Below are 22,017 nucleotides of genomic sequence, written 5' to 3' on the forward strand. Positions count from 1 at the left end.
TATATATTTGTAGGCACACTCTAGAAGGAACTCTACTATAAAACACATCACAATCTTGTCCAAGATCCTTGCCAATGTGTGTAAATCTTGGATTATGTTGAAACTACTGACATGCTGGAAGAAGAGTGCAGTGCATTGCGGTTTAGGATTTTTACAAAAAGCTGCTGTTAAAATTAAAATCTGTAATACAACCAGAATATTTAGTCGGAAATTGCATATAGCTCTACTACAATTTTTTGAAAGGGTCCTTACCTCAAAAGTCCACTCCTCTTCTTCATCCCCATCCAATAACATTTTTGTCTCCTTGTATACCTTTCCTACTTCCAGGTTCAATGGGGATGCATTAAACTCAATTCTTTGCAGATTAAAGCCTAGACCAATGCCTATAGCCTTTATAAAGCTTTCTTTCAGTGCCTAAAATATAGAATGACATTAGTTTAATTCATATTTGTTGCTTTTAATGTCTGAAAATGTATTGCACTAAATATAACTTTGTTTTGATCAGACACTGGCTCAAATGAATAATCTTATGATGTTAAAAATAAGGGTTAGTCTACATTTACATTAGTCTAATTACTAACAGCAGAATCCATCTCTTCACACATTCCTCCCTTTCCCTCAACCCCACGCCCCTCAATTAGCAAGGACAGTAGATAACCTGATGCTGTAATGCATACTTCATTATAAAACAACATCATACAATTAAGAAATAAAGAGCCAGATTGCGGACTTTCCTGGATGAACTAGGAATCTTTTTGTCCCACCTTAGTGTCAAAGCACCAAACATAATCCTCCCTTAGAATTTCAAGCGGAATAGTGACCCTTTGGCATGCCTAAAGACACCCTAAGGCAGCAAGAATGGATCCAAACACAGCCACTCAGATATTCAAATCATAATTTTTACATCATGACATTAAGAAAACATGGTATCAAAGAAACATTTAATAGTTATTCCTTGTGTTCTTAAAAGAAATACCAAAATATATATAATACCCAGTGCCTATAAAACATATCCAGCTGCATCCATTCATTGTTCATGGACTCAATTACACCCCACTCAGCATCTGTAAACTGGCGCTTCATAATGCGAAAGAAATCTGGAACTGAACCACTACCTGTAAATTAGAAAAGATATTTTAAAAAGGTATTTTAGTAGAGCAATAATTATAAGTGAATGAGTTGCCTCAAGTTACCATTCCAAGAAACAATGGCTCAATCTCAGCCTGAATTTCTGAATTCAACCTGTTCTAAAATCTCAAACCTAAGTAAGATGGCAAATGCCACTGTTCATACAATCAAATATACATGCAACATATTAAAAATGTAGAGCTGATGATAAAAGTCTATTATGACAAATAACATACTATGTGTAAAGCAAATGAATAAAACAAGTCCTCTCACAGCTAAAGTACCATCATAAGAAGATGAATATTGAGGGATGCTATAGCATTCTGCAGCTTTTTCAGTATCCTTCAGAATGACTGTATCTAATCGGTGACACCCTGATCACAATTACTTGTGGAAAGAATATGTCTAGAGAAGTCAAGTTTCCTGTGCTACTGCAGCAGAGTGATTAAGGCATCTCATTCTAGCTCCAGGGATCTGAGTTCAGCCTGAAATGTGCACCAAAGTAATTTTTGGATGGGCTATCAGAGGCATCTGGAGCAGTATTAAGAACTGTTTGAGGTTATTAAGAACACTTGTGCACCATTGGCTATAACTAGTCATTACATTTTGGGCATTGCCTAACCAACCTAGGAAGCAGAACTTTAAACTAGATTCCACGGGGGAATACATATAGGTATAGCTATATGTATTATAAGGATTCAAGCAGGGGTTAATTGACCTGTAAGATCCTGGGTATCTCTCACACAGCTTCTCATGGCCCAGAAGGCAGACCAGCTGTCTAATACGGCAAGGCCAACAGATGGACACAGCCTGAAAATTAAGGGGGACATGCCATAACATGAGATTACAGCCCTCAAGGCAGACAGGTTGTCTAACACAACAAGGACACACATCCAGGGAACCAAAGAAGTATGTACCATACTGTCCCATAACATAAGTGACACCAGCAACAAGGCCCCAGAGCAAGGTGGGGTCGGGGGGGTAGGGGAGGGAGGTGACAGTCCTGGTTTGGCGGGGAACAGACCACATTAGGAAAAGGCCCAGAAGGCTACATGAACATGTGACCACAGAGAGGCAACCAACTAGAGATAGCCATGGATGAAGAGTCATCAGGCATCATCAAGGAGGAAGAATACAAAAGCAGAGACTTGAAATTAACAAAGGGTCCTTCCCTTTGTCCTGTCCCTCCGTCTCTTCCTTGAGAGGGGTCCCCTTCCCCTGGGAAGGGTCCTCGAGGCCACCACGGACTGAGGGCATACCAGCAGCCTGTCTCATGCACCCTGCTGGAGGGAGGCTGTGGGCCTCGGCATCCCACCTCCAGAATGCTGACACCTAAGAGAAAGAGCCTCAGAGTGGAGCCTGCATCCTCACCAGATGTATTTTGACTGTGATGACAGCCCTAGGACTGGTAGATGTAGAACTGTTTGACTGTTTGTATTGTTGCTTTTCGTTATCATTCTGTGTCAATAAACTCGCCTATTATCAACTGGCAGGTGTTGTGCTTGTTCTGAGGTTTGTGCTCACCCAGAACAAAAGTATAAGGGCTCGGTTCCCAAAATCCAGTGTCGACAGTGGTCACAACCTTCCACTAACAGAGCACACAGTCCAGAGGAAAAAGTTCTTGAAGACACAACTTAACTTTGGGATAAGGCCAGAGAGATACAGGACTACAAGTGGTGCAAAAGGGAAGCAAGTAGATCAATAAGTCTGATGCATACATACAAATAGAAGAAGTATGGGGAATAAGCATGATAAGCTGGACGCTGCATTCTACAAAAAGAATTTTGATCTGACTGGCATCACCAAGACCTGGTGGGATAGGTCTTATGACTGGGATGTCAATATCAAGGCTTACTCTCTGTTTTAGAAGGACATAGTTGGTAGAAAGGGTAAAGGTCTTGCTTGTATGTCAAACAGACATACCTGTCCCCCAGTTCAGGAGGAAGATGACAGCAAAGAATGCATCTGGGTAATGATGAAAGATGAAAAATGCAGCAATGTATAATGATTGGGATTTATTATACGCTACCAAATTAGGAAGAGGGGGTTGATGAGGCACCCTTCAAACAGGTGACAAATCTATCCAAAAGCTACAGAATGGTACTGATGGAAGACTTCAATTTTCCTAACATCTGCTGGAAGAACAATGCAGCCAAACATAAATGTTGAGCTGGTTCCTAACTTGTGTTAAGGACACCTTTCTGTTCCAGAAGGTAGACAATACAACTAAGGTGTCATCCATCTTGGATCTTGTCCTGACCAACAGGGAAGAACTGATGGAGAAGGTGAAGGTGATGGGAAACTTGGGATAACATAATTATATGATAGAATTCCAGATCTAGAGATGGGAAAAGGATGAGGTCAGAAAAAATAGGATGCTAGATTTCAAAAAGTCAGATTTCATCTAACTCAACTATAATAACAGCAGAAGATACTAGAGATACTATATTGATTAATGGCACTTCTATGATATTGCAAGTGTGATTCTAGAAGCTGTGGACATCTCTGTATGCTTCACTACACACCCAAAGCATAGATCATTAATCTGCATAACTATGCAATCTATCTGTTAAATCTTATAACTCAGTAAATTGCCCTTGCAGAAACAATCTGTTTTCTTGAGCAGGGACTATCCAATTCTAGATACAGAAAAAAACATACATTTTGAAGATATTTTGACAGGTTAAGATGTGTTTTCTTGTATACAGCTTTTGCTTTAAAACTTGTAGTGACAATTGGAAATGTTAGGGTGTTTTTCAGCATCTCTTCACTCATCATGGCCTAGCAAGCAGACACCTTAACAGTAGGTCTTAGAAAATCTGGGTTTTATTTCTGTCTGTCACTAACCTCTAGATTACATTGGACAAATAATTTCCCTTCTATCTACCCAATTTCCCATGGGAAAAATGGAGATAATAATACTGAACTCCACTGTAAAGTGCACTTTTCTTACAAAGATAATCTAAACGCTCTAAGTGTTATTAATTGATATGGCTAAAGTAGATCCCCTATACTCTACCACAGTAAGATTTCTTAGAAAGTTTCCCTCTCTCTTTCAGTAAAGAATCAGAGTATCAAATGCAAAATGCTTCACATAATGGTAATATTTTGTAAGATGGAAAGGTACCCAGTAAGTTCAAGAATAGACTATAACACTGTTACATTTGGAGTGCAATAATTATATAGACAAAATGAACATGTTAGTGGATAGTTGAAGTAGATGAGAGCCACCTTAGGGTTCCATCCTTGTAATCACCTTCTCACCAGCCCATACATCCTTTAAACCTTCCTGATTTATTATATTAATTAGTACTTTTAACAAGCTGTCTAGCTCTCTCTCCCTCCTCCTATTTCCCTCCTCAATGCAATTGAAATCCTCCACCAGAATATGCTGCCTACCTCCACCTACATATATTTCTAATATCTTAAACAGAGTGATCCTTCCTTCTCTTTTAGCTGGCATGCATATATAAAAAAATCACTAACACTTTCTTTTCAAACTCTACCACCGTCTATTGCAGTCTCCCTTCCACAATCACTTACACTTGCTGCACTTCTGCTTCCTCAGTCTTGAGCAAAAACATGACTCCAGCTGCTTTGTTTGCATTTGACCCCACCCACCCACCCCATCCCTATCTCTTTAAAAAATTCTTGTAATCCCTCTCCCATGGGATTCCACATTCCTGCAAACATATTATGTCTGCTTTACCCCACTCAATATTGGCATAATCTTATCCCATGTCTTCCTCAATAATACAGTTCTGACATTTATAGATGCAACACACAGTCATTCTTATCCATTTAAATACACATCTATACCACATAACAAGTCTTCTATGCTGCTGCTTGATGCTGTCAGTTCTAATCCTCCCCTTCTTCACATCTGCAGTCTTTGCCAGTTGTTTTATTGCTGTAGCATTTAAGAAAGATTACCCCTTCCCCTCTCCCCCACCTTTCTGCTTCCCTCCTTCCCCTTTCCCTTGTCCATTAGACCCAGACCACATGAGCTCCGATGAGTTTTTTGTCAACCCACCTCCCTTTGCCCTCTCTCCTTGTCCACCTTCTTTTTCCTAAGCTTCATAACATGATGTTATGATGATCTTTTCCTAATTTGGCTGTCTTCTACCTCCTGTTCTATCCTCACTCCTTCTTCATCCTCTATCACTCTCTCTTCTTTCCCTTCTCTTTCCTCTGTCTTAAAGTAATTTTTCCACTTATTTTTCCTTCCTCTGTTGCCAGCTGCACCACTTTGACTACTGAAATTTCACTCTATTCCTCTCCAGATGTTCCTTTTTGTGATGTTCCCTCCACTATAATGAATTAGAATTCATCACTTAACATCATCTTCATCCCCACTTTTCCTTTCCTGTCTTTGCTTCCCCTCTGTAGACCTAGCTTTGTTTGAGAATGACCATGGGCATTGGTGCTGTAAGTGTCAGTCTTCGCTGCAAATAACACACTTCAGTATTTCTTGGCACTCTGCCACACTGTGCTCTTTCCTTTCACAGCTGTAGCCATATTCTTGTGGCCAAGTGTCCTTTCTCCTCACACTTGCTACAGAGTTTAGGTTGCCCAAAATACATCGTAACCCTCAGTGTGGCCCTACTTGGATTACTGGCAGTAAGTGCATTATCCCACCAGAACTCCTTTCATCTGCCTTCATTACCACCTGAGCTCTCCACAGTCCTGCCCATATACCATATGTATCATATATCTTCTTAACATACATAAATTTTTGTGCATAATTCTCCAACCATTTATCTTCCCAATCTACAGCATGTCCATGTACATTTGAATAATTAGTCCTTTCACTAGTCTTTTCTCTCTTACCTACTGCCACATCCATTTTCCAAAAATCCTCATAACCTTCTTGGCTCCAATACTAAATTTCCCAAGACTTCCAGTTTGGAAAGGTGGCCAGGCTATTAAGACATTCTGCTTTAATATCCAAACTTCAAACTTTTTTCTATAAATTCATATCTGTTCATCATCCAACATCTCTGTTCTCCTTCCCCTGTTCTTACTTGTCTTATTCTCAAACATTGATTACCTACCTTTCTGTCTCTCGCTTCTGAGCTTCTAGCACCAATCCAGGCAGTATACCAGGCCTCCACCCAGCCACTACACTTGATCTTAGCCAAAGGCAGCTGAGAAGCTATGTTGCTAATGGAACCTACCACAACAATAGAGGAGTGCAGCTCAGGGGTGGGTGGATGAGAATAGGATGGGTTCCAACACTGACAAGTGCAAGGTGCTGCACCTGGGATGGAAGAACCAGCAGCATACCTACAGGCTGGGGAACTCCCTTCTCATCAGTACAGAAGCAGAAAAGGATCTTGAAGTCATCATTGATGCCAAGATGAACATGGGCCAGCAGTGTGGGGGTGCAGTCAGGAAGGCCAATCACACCTTGTCATGCATCCACAGATGCATCTCAAGCAGGTCCAAGAAGGTGATACTCCCCCTCTGTGCAGCACTGGTCAGGCTTCAGCTGGAGTACTGCGTACAGTTCTGGGCACCGCACTTCAAGAGGGATGTGGACAACATGGAGAGGGTCCAGAGAAGGGCCACTCGCATGATCGGGGGGCAGGAGGGCAGGCCCAACGAGGAGAGGCTAAGGGACCTGAACCTATTCAGCCTCCACAACAGAAGGCTGAGGGGGAGATCTAGTGGCCTGTTACAAACCAGTCAGAGGGAATCAGCAGGCACTGGGGGAGTCCCTGTTCCCCCGAACACTACCAGGAGTGACTAGAAATAACCATCACAAGCTGACAGAGGGTAAATTCAGATTAGAAATCAGGAGGCGCTACTTCACTGTCAGGGTGGCTAGGATCTGGAACCAACTTTCAAGAGTAGTAATGGCTCCTGCCCTGGGGGTCTTTAAGACAAAGCTAGACAAACACCTTGCTGGGGTCATTTGACCCCAGTACTCTTTCCTGCTGTGGCAGGAGGTCGGACTTGATGATCTGCTCAGGTCCCTTCCGACCCTACTAACTATGAAATGCTTTTTTTCATTTTAAATAGAGTTGATAAACTCTTTTAAGAAAAGAATCCGATTAGCAGCCCTTCCCTCTACTCAACTTCTACAATCCCTTTCACAATCCGATGACTACACTAGTATGTGTTCCAGAGACATCACGGTCAGCTTTGCTTGTAGTATTCTAGTGCCTCCTTCATTACCACCTAGGACTTTTAACCACTCATGCATGACATTCCCCATCTCACTACCAATACTTCTCCCATCCAGACTTCACGTGCCTCCTACGCTTACACTCTTGATCCCAGTTTTTTCTTTCTGTGCCTTGTTACATTTCCCTGAAATACTCTTTAATTTACATCTTCAAGTTTTCATACTTCCCTTTCCACTGCAAAGCCAGTCAACTCTTTTCTCTGCAAACCTCAGGTACTACTACTTTCTTCATGTTCTCCTTCTCCTCATGCCCTTGTCTTGCTTTGTCTCACCACTTATACTTAACCTAAGCCCTCTGATGATTTCTGCCCAGAGTGCTCCATACTTTAGATCTGGCTCCTGACTACATGTTTGTACCTGTCAAATTTTTCAGTCCCATACAAGGACTGAGATCAGAACAAGATGAAACACAGCTATTATTCCTCTTAAAAATAACACAGAATCAGAAAATGAGGGTTGGAGGTATGGCAGAATGCCATCTCTGTTTCTCCCCAAAGTCTGCCATCAGGTGGATGCCTAATCTGACAAATTAGTTACCATGATCACAGCAGAGGGCACACACCTCTGGACCCCTGGGCTTCAGATAACCCTGAATTGTAACCTGAACTGGATACATTCCTGAGGGAGGGGAAAACCTGCTCCCTCTGCCTACGTGAGTGACCTCACACACACCTGAGTGGGGGCTTAAACTCCCTATTGTTCTAAGCAATGCCATCATGACTGGAAGGGGGCTAGAGACCCTGCCAGTCTACCTGGCAACCAGTGATGCATTTCAAACTGGTTGGCTGGCAGCCAACAATTGCTGGCCTTCATTTGATCAGGTAAATGAGGTCATAAGGTCTATATAAGTTAAGGACTGCCCAGAAGGCAAGGCAACAGCGATGATGAGAACTCTCAGGGAAACTGGACCACCTGAAACTCACGCTCTCCTTTGAAACTCATGGTGAATGACCTGCCTGCCTCCAGAGGGAATCTCCACCTGCCTCTGGATGATACTTGTGACTAAGCTACTTAAGATCTAACTAGATATATAGCTTGCAGTAACTCAGATGCATGATCAAAGGCTATCATGCCGCAGTTTGCTCCAAGGTATTTCTCTGGTATTTCTCTACTCTGTACCCTATTCCAAACCTACTTGTTGTTACCAATGAAGTTCTCCTTTATACCTAGCATGGGAAACTTATTGGGAGAGGGTCTAAATTATGCCTTGGGGTCCCCTTGGTTCAGCTAAATAAGGGAGACCACTATTTCTGCTTCAGACTGAGGGAAGCACCCTAAGTTCTTGCAGTAGGTCAAGTACCCTTAAGGACTACTAGGCCTGTGTTTCCCAGAGGCACAAGTCCAAGATCAATCCAGACCCTGGATGGTGGTGGTGTTACCCCCAGGATTGTGGGTGTGATCCAGGAAGGAGGTTGGCTGAACATGAGGCGCCCCCAGGGAGGCAGTCGGAGCCTGGAAGGTGGTCAGCTGCAGTGAGGTGGGTGGCTCAATGCAGGAGCACCCCCTACTGGCCCACCACAGGAGGGACCTCAGGAGGTCATTTAGTCCAATTCCTTCAAAGCAGGACCATCCCCAACTTTATTTATTTATTTATTTTGGAATCACTGCCTTTATTTCCTCCCCTGATATTAACAGATTATAAAAACAAAGCTATAATTTAAGAAAACTTAACAACATGACAACAATTTTCAAAACAAAACCATGATTAGCATTGTCTTATTAATATAAAGCTATTTCCCACATTCAAAAAAGTTTGGATTACTGACCAAATATGCAGGTGCCTACAAATTCTCTGCTAAAGTTTTGAATGATTGTACTTACACATTTACTAAATTTGTAAGCCTGTCTTTACAATTTTAACTTCTCCCATTTAACATTGTATTTACTCAAATTTAAGACAGCTCTGAATTAAGATGACCCCCCAATAACTAGATTTTATATGTGAAAATGTATAAATTTGTTATAATATTTCAGGTATAGAATCTAATTATTGGAGAGTTATCTTAAATTAGTTCTCCCCCACACATACACTATTACAGCAGGGAAAGCAGTGGCTGTGGGAGGTCAGGTGACTGGGGTGGAGGGGGAGGGGTTAGGCAGGCCCCTTTGCTCTCTGCCCCTGCCCCACTTCCTTCCCCCTGCAGCCTTCCTGCTCCCCCTACATGCCTCCACCCCCACTCCTGCCCCATGCCCTCTACCCACTCCCCACAATGTCTGTCCCTTCCCCCCACAGATCCCAACAGTCTCTGTCCCTCACTGCATTCACTCCTCCATCTCTGCCCCTTCCCCTCTGCTCCTGCTCCCTGCCTCCTTACCCTCAGACATTGCTGGGGCTTCTGTTCCTTGATGGGCCACAGACCACAGCATGTGAAAGCAAACCCCTTGCTAGGCACTGCTGATGACTACCCGGGTAGGGGACAGATTTTCCCTGCGCTATATGCCTGGAAGCAAACCCAGCCCCAACTGGAGCTGAGCTGTCCCTGACAATAAAGGGGGTAAGGATGTAGGGTAGGAGCAGAAACTGTAGAGGGCAAGTCGAAGAGGAGGGGGGCAGGGGGCTGCTGTTTGACTCTAGCCCCAACCTAGGCTCAGGGCCAGAATCGGAGCTGTAGTAATCACCTGCCCTTCCTCCCCCGCTCCACCTTGTACTTTAATCTAAGATGACGGTCTTCCCCCCTCAGTGCTGACTGAGGGAAAATCCCTCATCCTAGGTTTGAGTAAATATAGCACATATTGTAAGTCAATGAAGGTTACGCCTAAACGATGTAGGACAGAAAGCAACTTAGTAACTTTAACAAATTCTATACAGCAAAGATGCATGCACTTTAATTATACCAAGGCAGTTTGTTCTTGGAACCAGCAAAGACAAAGACCTGTCAAAAAAAATGAAATGCATCTGTGCTACTATATGACGTGTGTTAGAAAAGGGAGAATAAATTCAATTCCAAGATAAATCCCTTGAAATCATTACTTTTTTTAATAGGATGCCTTCATTTAAATAAGCAGGCTTCTTTAAAGAGTGTTTAGATTTTGATTTTAAAATCAGAGCATGGTTAATGAATATGAACATGTAATAACATGTTAAAATGAGAATTTTAACCTTGTACACTTAATTTATAAAATTCATAATTTTTCCCAAAATATACTCACAGTGCAATTTTTAAAAGATGTCTTTGAGATTTAACTTTGTACAATTCATTGGATATAGGTTAACACTTGTTTTCTATATTAGATCAGCATTAGAGGTACTAGTATAGATAAGCTAATGGTGCCCTTCACTGAATGAATATGTTTTCATTCTTATTAAAATAAAAATTAAAAAACCAACATTACCACCACTTCATCATAGGCTCTCAACATTTTGTCTTTGTGATGCTGTAATATTTTCTAAATGTAAAATCTAAATTGTGTGAATTGCACTCTTAATCCTGAAAATAACAGGGTAATCAAAACAAGGCAGAATGTAATTTTTTCACCATCTAAATTCAATACAGTTAACCAAAACATTACGATGCCTTCCCCCCACCCTTTGACAGGCCACCTTAACATTTTCAGGCAAGATATAATTGATTTGAACTGTTCTATATTCATTTATTTATACTAAATTCAGACTACTATAGAACTCCATCTGGAAAAGGAGACAGGATGGAAAAGAATGATCAGGGACACTGGAAGCCACCTTTTTTTGCAGGTATGCCACAAATTTCCTGCACCCTCCTGAAGTGCCATTCCAATCCACCTCCCCTGCCCAGCCCGCTGTTCTGCTTTTTCTTCCCCCCACCCTGTACTTCCAGTCTGATCTTCAGCTCTGCTTTCTGCTCCCTGCCCTATTGCCTTTGTACTGCCTGCTCCTCCCTGGTCTGCCTTGTGCCATACAGAGGTTGCCTGTGTCACGTGTGCTGCAAGCTGGTCTAGGAAAAACACTTGAGAACTGAAGGACAACTTGGTTCAAGGATTCTGGCTTGATCTGGAGCTAATCCTACTGGAAAGTTTTTTTTACAAGAAACCTCAAAAGCATGAGGTGATCCAAGAACTACAGGACAGTTTAAAGACACTATCTCAAAAAAGACTAAGGAGTTTTTGGGGAGTGGGAGACTGATGGCAAGTCTATGCTACAAAGGCTTTTCTGGAATAGCTAGAGTTGCCAAATGATAGTGAAGGCACAACACTTACTGACTAGTGTAAGTTGCATCTGTTTTTTAAACCACTGAAACTTTCAAGGTGGCCTGGGACCCAGAGACCTACTGAGGCTGTCTGAAGAAATTACACTTTCCTAAGGCTACCATTAGAGGATGGCAAGTGTTTCAGTAAGAAGGACAAACTAGACTGATTTAACGTTTAATTTAATGATTGAATGATTTGTTCCTGTGCTAGAACAAACACTACTTTGGTTTTCAGGAGACTGTTTTGACAGTGTAAAAAAATCACTGGTTGTAAACCCACAGAGGGAAAAAAACTTGATGGGTAAAATAGATGATACATGGAATATTTTAAGTCCAGAAGCAGAACTGCAGATTGTGTCTCTGAAACAGATAAAAGAACACAACTCAAGAACTGAGAAATCCGAAAGACCAGGAAAGGGACAGAGATCCAGCATGCCCTGCCACACAAGGGTATTGATTTAGCTTTTATTCTCAGCCAATTCAACTTTTGTGAGGCATACAGAACTTTACAGTAAAAGACTGTTTTCCCCATGCACTATTTTTAATAAAAGAAGAAAAAACTTTTCAGACTTTCCACAAGTTGTTAACATAACTGTAGTTCTACCATGGAGTTTCAAAGACACTGTATATGAGGCATCTGTATGTAATAGCCGAGTGAAAAGACTTGGTTTGCTTCCCCTTCATACAACAGCAAAAAAAAGAAAAGAAACTATTCTGTTGCCAGGAGAAAGAATTCATTTACCATAAATAGCTACATGCTGCACACACCTGCCCCCCAAAAATCAGCCCCTCCAAAATTGGGGTGCATGTTTTAAGCAGGGAAGTTGGTTTTCTTTGCCAGACTAGTAGTACAAAGTAAAAACATGAAGACACTGTGCTGCAAAATGGATGCCAGCTTCTCCCTCAGCCAGCAAGCAAAAATCAGCTGCAGTCCAGTGTTAACCCTTTCACACCTGCTCTCAAATTGGCAAACTGGCCCCAAACTGCTGCTAATTTGAGTGCTTTCTGGCAGAAAGAAGCACCAGCCATTTTTCAACAGCCTCCCCATGAAAAGAATAGCTCTAGGTCATGACCCTGGAAAAATTTTTCTATGTTCTGCCTTCTAGAAACAAGCTGAATGTCTTATTTGCGAGTGAGCACTATGCAAATGTGTGTGCTATAATGCATAGGTAGATTACTAGAAATAGTATATCTACACAGTAAATTTCAAATAAGATTTCTGGTTGCATATTGTTTCTTGTGCGTTAGGAAAACACCTTCCACAGCTCTAAATAAGTGAGATACAAAGACCATTTATTTGTTTAGGCTGCATCAATGTTGATGCCATGCTTGCCAAAAACAAGGGTAAGAAGATGACTGTTCAAACTTCCAGTTGCAGATGCATGTGTATTTGCCCCCTAACATACATAAAGCACACATAAATGGTTTTGAACAGTTCTGCAACTGCTGTAGCAAAACACTGCTCCTCTTTGTCCTCTTTGTTTCTTGGGTAAAAAGTACTGGGGTCACCTCAGCAAAAAGCTTTTCAATGACAGATTTCACTATTTCTCTAGCAAAGCTGGACCAGTGCTTAGCCACCCTCATAGACAATTCTTCTCAATAAGTCACCTAAATCTTCCTTCGTTCAATGTAGGCTGGCTATTTCTTGACTTATCCCCTGCAGACACAGGAAATACTCAATCACTTCTTTCAACCTGTATTGTATTTCATGACTGTTATCAAAACATCCAATCTGTAGGCCACTCTAGTCGCTTCTTCTTTAAACTAAAAAAACTCAGGTCTTCCAACCTTTTCTTATATGCTACATTCTCTAGACTTCTCATTTTTGTTGCTCACTTCTGGATTTTTCCACATTTTTTCTTGAAATGTGATTCCCCAAACTGAATGCAGGACTTCAGGTGAGGTGAACAGTGGAAAAAAACATTTCCCATGACTTGTGTATGACCTCCCTGGCAATATACCTATTTGTTATTAGATTTCTTAGCAACTAGACACTTGACTCACTTAACTTGTAATCCCTTGTACTCCTGCATGTTTTTACAGTACTACAACCAAGCCAGGCATTCAGCATTTTGTATTTACCCATTTGACTGCTCATAATACCATATTTATCTGAATCTAAGACGACTCTGAATTTATGACAACACTCAAATAATTAGTGTACATGTATACATTTATTATAATTTTCCATGTGTAGAATGTAATTATTGGAGCATTGTCATAAATTCATCCCTCCCTACTACTTCAGGCAGTGAGGGGGGCAGCAATGGCGACAGAAAGACAGACAGACAAGGGAAGCAGTGAGAGGGCACGTGGTAAGGCAGGTGGTAGGGGGGACAATACTGGGAAGGCAGTGGAGGAAGCAAAAGTGGTAGGGGTCAGGCAGTATGAAAGGCATGCAATTTATCTCCTGCTGCCTTCCTCCTGCTCTGCGTACCCTGCTTTGTGCCTAACCCCCACAGCCTCAGGCCCCCGCCCTACTTCCCCTCTCAGTGCTGCTTCTGGCTCCAAAAGCCTTGGATCCCTGCTCTCTCCTCCCCCTGAAGTCTCTACCCTGCAGCCTGCCCCTCCACCCCACCCCTACCTTTGCTCCAGCTCTGGCAGGCTTTGTCCCCACTGCAGCCTGGGGGGTACTGAGTATGGTTCCAGCCCCGTCCTGTAGCATCAGTGTAAAGCCAGCCCTGTTGCTACAGGGCTGTGCTGTGCTCTGTGCTCCAAGGCCGCAGCAAGGAAAGGTATGAGGCGAGTACAGTAGGAGGGTGGAAAAGAGGGGGAAGGAGTAGTAGCACAGGAGGGGTGGAGGGGGAGACTGGGTGTGCTGGAAGCCTGAGGCTTTAGGGAAGGAACAGCAAGGGGGGCCAGGTGGCAGCTGGAGGGTGGAGTTGGGGCTAGAACTGGAACTGCAGCAGTTGCTTGCCCCTGCCACCTCATCCTTGATTGCAAGATGAGGGGTTCTCTCCCCACCATGTTAAATAAAAAGTCAATAAGCCATTGTCTTTTAATCAAGTAAATATGGTACTTAGCAATAAATGAGACCATCCTATTCATTTCACATCATGTTTCCAGTTTATCAAGACAACACTGATATTAATCTGATGCTCTATAAAAGGCCTACTACTTTACCCAGCATAAAGTAAGTGCAATATATATATATATTTCTTTCCTCTAACTCATTAATAGATATATCAACAGTACTGAACCCAAGGAAGATTTGTCAGGTGAACAACTTGATAACTCCTTCAAATGAAATTGAGCTGTTAATGACTACTCTTTGAGGCCATTACATAAGCAATGATGTATCCATCTTCTGATAGTTTCTTCCAGAACATATTTCCTTAGTTTCCATATGAAAATGTCAACAGCAAGTGCTGACAGTCTTATTATAGTCAAGGCACATCACATTTTTTGACAAATCTTCACTTTTATGTTTAGGCAAAAATCACCACTCACTTCTTCGCATTCCAGTGAACTGGCTTCTATTTACCCAAGTTCTAAGTACATGTGAATATTCAGTAGTTTCTCTTCCATTTCAAAATAAAATATTTTAGATTTTCAAATGAATTCTAGCTGCACTGGGCATTCCTGTATGTATGTATGCATGTGAACGTTTGGTATATAAATATTTTAAAGGCATATAAGGAATCCAGACTAAACAGAAGCATTCTCCCAAAACCAGAGGAATTTAATTCCAAAACCTATTTCCTATAATATGGAGTACTGTGCCACAAGCAATCTATTATTAAACAAAAACCAGATTGATTTGGAGTGACAAATATGTTATAGTACAGATCAAGTAGATGAAACACCCCTGATAATTTTTAAGTCTTAAGTGAATATATTGAAGAAAGCTTAGGGTGGGAAATACTACATCCTCACATCTAAGACTGTAGACTTAAAATGATCCTATCAAGATGAATGTTACAAAAATCCACTTAGTGCTCTCTCACTTCTACAGCTCTATCACTATTGCAGTTCTACAGCTGTATCATTTCATCTACTTGTGGCACTATTTCACTGAAGCATGTTGCCTCTCCCTCCTGCCACCAAGCACCATGCCCACCAGGGTCCGAGGCCCCCAGATTATGTGATCCACATTCCTGGCCATGCCCAACTTCCAGTTGCCCACTAGTAGTCCAGTAGACTGGATCTAGAATGTGGGCCATATGTTTGACCCGCCTGCTCTAGGTAATCTGTTCCAGGGCTTAACTACCCCATAGTAAAAAAGTTCTTCCTATCCGACCTGTATTTTTGTAGCATTTCTGAGCCCCGTGCCTTGTAAGTACAGAAAACAGTCAATTCACTATCCTCGTTATAACCACCCTTCATATGTTTGAAGTCTTATCAGATCTCCCCATAGCGTTCTACTAAACACTCCTGGTCCTTCCAACCTTTTCTTGTAAATAAGATTTCCTAGATGTCTAATCATTTTTGTTGTACATACACCTCTCCCCAGTTTGTCCATATCTTTTTTGAGGCCTCACCAGTGTTCAGTAGAAAGGAAGAATCTTTTCCCTTAACTTGCTTAAAATACTCCTGTTAATATATTTCAGTATTTTTGGCTTTTTTGCAACAAAATACTGTTGACTTATACTCCAGCCACCACCAACTACAAACCTCAGGTTGTTTTCCAAAGTACTGTAGCCTATCCAGCCATTCCCTAAAGTGTTGATAATTCTATCCTAAGTACAGGCATACCTCGTTTTATTGCGCTTCGCTTTATTGCGCTTCGCAGATATTGGGTTTTTTACAAATTGAAGGTTTGTGGCAACCCTGTGTCGAGGAAGTCTATCGGCGCCATTTTTCCAACAGCATTTGCTCACTTTGTGTCTCATGGGAGGAGGTCAAAATATCAACATTAGCAGGAGTTTGGAAGAAGTTGATTCCAACCCTCATGGATGACTTTGAGAGGTTCAAGACTTCAGTGGAGGAAGTAACTGCATAAGTGGAAATAGCAAGAGAACTAGAATTAGAAGTGGAGCCTGAAGATGTGACTGAATTGCTGCAATCTCATGATAAAACTTTAACGGATGAGGAGTTGCTTCTTATGGATGAGCAAAGAAAGTGGTTTCTTGAGATGGAATCTACTCCTGGTGAAGATGCTGTGAACATTGTTGAAATGACAACAAAGGATTTAGAATATTACATAAACTTAGTTGATGAAGCAGCGGCAGGGTTTGAGAGGATTGACTCCAATTTTGAAAGAAGTTCTACTGTGGGTAAAATGCTATCAAACAGCATCGCATGCTACAGAGAAATCTTTTGTGAAAGGAAGAGTCAATCAACGCGGCAAACTTCATTGTTGTCTTATTTTAAGAAATTGCCACAGCTACCCCAACCTTCAGCAACCACCACCCTGATCAGTCAGCAGCCATCAACACAGAGGCAAGACCCTCCACCAGCAAAAACATTACGACTTGCTGAAGGTTCAGATGATGGTTAGCATTTTTTAGCTAGACTACAGTATAGCGTAAACATAATTTTTATATGCACTGGGAAACCAAAAAAATCATGCGACTCACTTTATTGCGATATTCGCTTTATTGCAGTGGTCTGGAACCGAACCCGCAGTATCTCCGAGGTATGCCTGTATAGTACTTTGCACTTGTCCTTACCACATTTCATTCAGTTTATTTCTAAATACTTTTCTAATTTACAAAGGACATTTTACATTTTAATCCTATCCTCCAAGGAAACCAGTACCCCACTCAGCTTGGTGTCAACTCCAAATTTACTAACTGTGCACTCAACTGCAGCATCCAAGTATTTAAATGAAGATATTAAATAATACTGGATTCTGGACAGGCTGTTGGGGAACTTCATTTGACAGCTCCTCCCAGTATGACAGTTAGCTTTGGATGCCTACTGTCTGAGCATGATAATCCACCCTGTTGTGCTCCAGTTTGACATCGCACTTCAATCTAGACTGTATTTTTTGGCTCTAGTAAGAATATCATGGGAGATAGTGTTGAAAGGTTTCATAAAATTAATGGACAGCACATCCATTGCTCTCCCTCAATCCACAAAGACCACCTTGTCACAGAAGGAAAGCAGACTGATTAAGCATGGCTTGCTTTTGACAAATGTATGTTGGCTTAGGGAGGTCATTGTAGCCAGTGGGACTGCTCATGCTAGGTTTCAGGTTTAGGATGGTTGCTTTCTCATGGTACAAGGATAATTAAAAAACACTGAAGAGGTCATACTTAAATACCAAATGAAGGAATGTCCACTGTAATGACAACTTTAATTTGAAAACTAAAATTACATCACTAATAGTCCCTACCCTTTTTGTCAGATATATTTCATAGACATTAGGGGTTGGAAGAGACCTCATGAGATCATCAAGTCCAGCCCCCCTGTCATAGGGAGGAAGTCAGTTGGGATCATATGACCTCCAGCAGAAACACATCCACATGTTTTTTGAAAGGGGCCAGAGTAGATGCTTGTACCACCACTGGGGGAAGTTTGTTTCAGACCCTGCACACTCACACTGTAAAGACCTTTTTTATGTCTAGTCTAAATCGGCCTTCCTAGAGTTTATGGCTGTTAAACCTTGTTATCCCTTGGGGAGCTCTGGTGAACAGCTGTTCTCCCAGGTCCTGATGCACCCTTCTTATATAATTATATGCTGCCACCAAGGCCCCCCTGAGCCTTCTCCTCTCCAGACTGAAGAGTCCCAAGTCCCTCAGCCTCTCCTCATATAGCCTTTCCTCCAGGTGTTGGATCATATGAGTGGCCCTCCTCCGAACTCTCAAGCTTCTCCACATCCTTCCTGAAGTGGGGGGCCCAATACTGAACACAGTACTCCAGCTGCAGTCTCACCAAGGCCGAGTAAAGCAGGAGGATGACTTCCCTGGTTTTGCCTGAGATGCATCAGTGGATGCACACCAGAGTTTGGTTTGCTTTACCAGCCACATCATTGCACTGGTGGCTCATATTCATCAAGACCCCCAAGTCCCTTTTGGCCATGGTGCTAGCGAGTGCAGCGCTGCCAAGTCTGTAAGTATGTTGAGGGTTCTTTCTACTGAGGGAGAAGCAGCACCTCACATTTCTCTACATCAAAGGCCATCAGGTTTTGGTCAGCTCACCTTGAGAGCATGTCCAAAGTAGCCTGTATCCCCAGCCTATCCTGCAGTGTGACTGCTCTCTCCCATAATTTGGTACCATCCGCAAACTTGGCCATTTCGCATCTGACTCCTGAATCCAGATCATTAATGAAGACGTTAAAGAGTACTGGCCCAAATGAGTAGCAGCAGTTGTTCATGAATCAAAGGAATAGAAAATAGAGGCAAAACAAACAAACAAAAACCCAGGGTTTATTACACGCACACTCTTTGCATTGATCCTTGCTTCTTTCCAAACCTCTATTTTTTCACAGATCAGCATACAAGTCCCACCTATATTTGTACTTGCCTTTCAAATACATTGGAAGCATATACTCTGACTTTAAAAAAACCTGAAATTTAGTACCATAAGTGGAGTTATGTACCATCAGAACTCAAATTCCAGATAGTGAGGATCCATGTGTAGATAATACTGTCACAGAAATTTCTGACAACCCAACGTTTTTTGCTGAAGACAAAAGTTCATACCAGAAAAATTCTGGCACAAACTCCTTTCAAGTGTTATCTATTTAAGAAAATGTATAATTAAAGAAACTAATCTTTTGAGCTTCTGAAATCAGAGAGAGTTTGTTCATTGAAAATATAATTTTTTTCTTGCCAAAGTTAGCAAATGATCCTAAATGGCTGACTGTACAATGCTATATTAGCAAATGATCCTAAATGGCTGATTGTACAATGCTATATTAGGTCATCTAAATGACCTTTTGTACAATGCTATATTAGGTCATCTAAATACTGGCTTTAACTCAGTATTTAAAGAGTTTTCTAATCCCTCATACAAATCCTAGCAGATATCCAGTTTATACTTTTTTTTCATTTAACCTTTTAAAACACAAGTTTAGTTTCTAATCTAATCACTCATCTCTCTAACAAACTGTGGTGGGAACTCATATAAAAATGTGCTAGAACACTGACCAAAACAGGCCTCACTGAAGGCAGACCTCACAGCCATGAGGCTCAGACTGAAAGTTGTCTGTAATATTAGGCTTTTCAGAGCCCTGTCAAAGCTGACTCATAAAGATGATTGTTAAGGTTGATTGTTAAAGATGGTGTCAGAGAGTCCAGCACACATGATAGTGACAGGAGGTGGGGCATAGGGTAATTTGATAGAAGTGTTAATGTTTCCTGTATACATGTCTGATTTATACAGAATTGTTCTGATCCATGCATAGGAACAGGACTTGAAACTTTAGGAACCTTGCATCAGACCTAGGGGACACCACGTGCAAGTTATGTCTGTGTCTTATAAGCATCCAGTGCTAGCATTCTTGCAAACCTTTGGACAAGCATGTTAATGAGTTAGTATTTTACACATAATGAATATGTCCATGCTTTTGCCCCTAAACTATGCCTGCAGTCATTCTTTGCATAATGTTGGGGTCTGCAAGGGAACCCACACTGCCCAGGAATAGCAGACAACACCCTGATAGCACTCACACAGAAAACTATACCGATCAAGAGAATAGAAGACATCTCATCCTGAAGTGCATTTCAATCTTCTGAGGACTCCAAACTCTAAAAACCCCTATTACTGCCCTTATTATTACAAAGCTTGACAGCCTCATTCAAAATCATAAAGCTTAACTTTTGCCTAGTTGAATCAACTTTATTGAAAGGGGCAACTTCACCAAGGAATCCTGATTAGATTCCGTTGGTGTATATATAGCAGCTTCTCTTTACGACTTCATCCATGGAGAGGATAGAAAGCAGTTAGAAGGATTGAATCAAGCAGTTAGTACTAAAAACCAGACTGAAGATTATATGCAAGTTATAAAAAAAAAAAAAAATCCACAAGCTTTAAATTACTGGTTCTGGCCAAGAGAGAGTGAATTCACTGCATGTATCAGTGAGTTGCATTTTTGATGTAAATGCATCAAGAAAGATAAATGGATATTTTGTTTCAGTCTGCAAAATTGATGGGAAGGATTTAGTACTACTGTGCCCTCAGCCCAAGAAGTCCTCTGACACCTGGAAGTACCTGGGAGATGGAGAGCTCTATTTGCTTTTTAAGCAGCCCTACCTGACTGCTTTTCCTCAAGAAGTAGGCAAGTGGAGAAGACAGCTACAGATGGGGTCTTGTGTGAGCCTTTTTTTAGAAGCAGGAGTAAGCAGAATACCCAAATAGTCCACTATGCATTAAGATTTTTAGCCAGAGACATAAATTAAAGCAGGAGTGCTGTATTTTTAACATGACTTCCACTTTTCTTTTTAAAGTGATAAGCCAAGTGAATAAAAGGAACATTTTAGTTTAGGGCACCCCCTTTCTTTTTGAGACTGCTCCTCCCTCACAAAAAAGATTACAATATTTGACTCTCTCTCCATTAGTCAGACTGAAAAAGTTGCACGTGATATCAAACAATGCCAGTACAAGCTTCTACGATGCAACTGTTATTTGAGTAGCAAAACTACTGCAATTTTAACTCTGTTTCATTCAGGTCAAAGTTAGGACAATTTAGCTAACTTTTATTGCTACAGGATCATCCATATTTGTAACATTACAGTTAGATCATAAAAGGTAATAGTTAGATCATAAAAGGTAATATATGTTCCTGAGCAGCAGCTCCCTCACCCTTTTTAAAGACAGTAAAAGGTTTGTCTATACCATACATCAAATTTAAACCTAATTTCTCTCACAAATATCAATCTTTAACTTGTACACAAAGGGTAAGAAGTAGTTTCAAGGGAGTTCTGGTTGTTCTTTTATACTAGTATAGTCCCAAAGTTTGTACAGAAGTATTGCAGTATCAGATAGAAAATTCATAATTTTATTCTCTTAAGATTTGCCCAAGTCACTTAAATAGCCTGTGGCAGAGTAAGAAACAGACTCTGTGCTCTGTTTGCCAACAATCAAAAAACATAAACATAAAAGCCATGCTGTATGTATATTTATGCAAAATTCAAAACACAAGGCAAGGAAAATTAAATGAACTATATAAAATAGAAGCAAAAATAGAATTAAAAAATGCAGGAAAAGATCACGGGAGTGTGTTACAGAGAGGATGTTAAAAATCAATAAGGAAAAAATATCTAAACAGATTCAGTAAGATTCATACTTTTGAGATGTAAGACAAAACAGCCAGGCAGAACCATTGGGGCTACTAAAAATATTTGTTGTTGACAGACTCCGATAATATTAGTGAAAGCCTGAAAGAATTCTGCATTTTGGTATTCACAAGAGAAGCTGGAGGTTTTATCCTTGAGACTGGGATATATTTTCATGGGAGATGGGGTTGGAAATTTAATGTTAAAAGTGAGAGAGAGAGAAAAAATCTGACAGCAAATCAGGCTCTGAAGAATGACCTCACAAAATTCTCAAGGCAATAGCAAAGTGAAAAAGAAAACTTTTGACAGATTTTTATGGTAGTTGGCTTTAAAAAATGGAAGTTCAGGACTGGACCACTTTCTCATCACTAAC

General features: G+C 41.2%; 1 protein-coding gene across 2 annotated transcripts in view; it reads right to left on the bottom strand.

Annotated features, from left to right (window-relative positions):
- AASDHPPT (aminoadipate-semialdehyde dehydrogenase-phosphopantetheinyl transferase) overlaps window positions 1–22,017 on the bottom strand; it is a 70,378-nt gene that overhangs the window by 24,436 nt on the left and 23,925 nt on the right. For both annotated transcript variants that reach the window (XM_090029934.1, XM_090029925.1), the window contains exons 3-4: window positions 994–1,115; window positions 253–414 (exon numbers count right to left, since the gene is read on the bottom strand). In XM_090029934.1, coding sequence (XP_089886060.1) covers window positions 253–414; window positions 994–1,115 — 284 coding nt within the window. The remainder of the gene's footprint in view (window positions 1–252; window positions 415–993; window positions 1,116–22,017) is intronic.

Source organism: Crocodylus siamensis, chromosome 1 (assembly GCF_052110815.1).
Source record: "Crocodylus siamensis isolate JL-2025a chromosome 1, ASM5211081v1, whole genome shotgun sequence".
NCBI classification, from domain to species: Eukaryota; Metazoa; Chordata; order Crocodylia; family Crocodylidae; genus Crocodylus; species Crocodylus siamensis.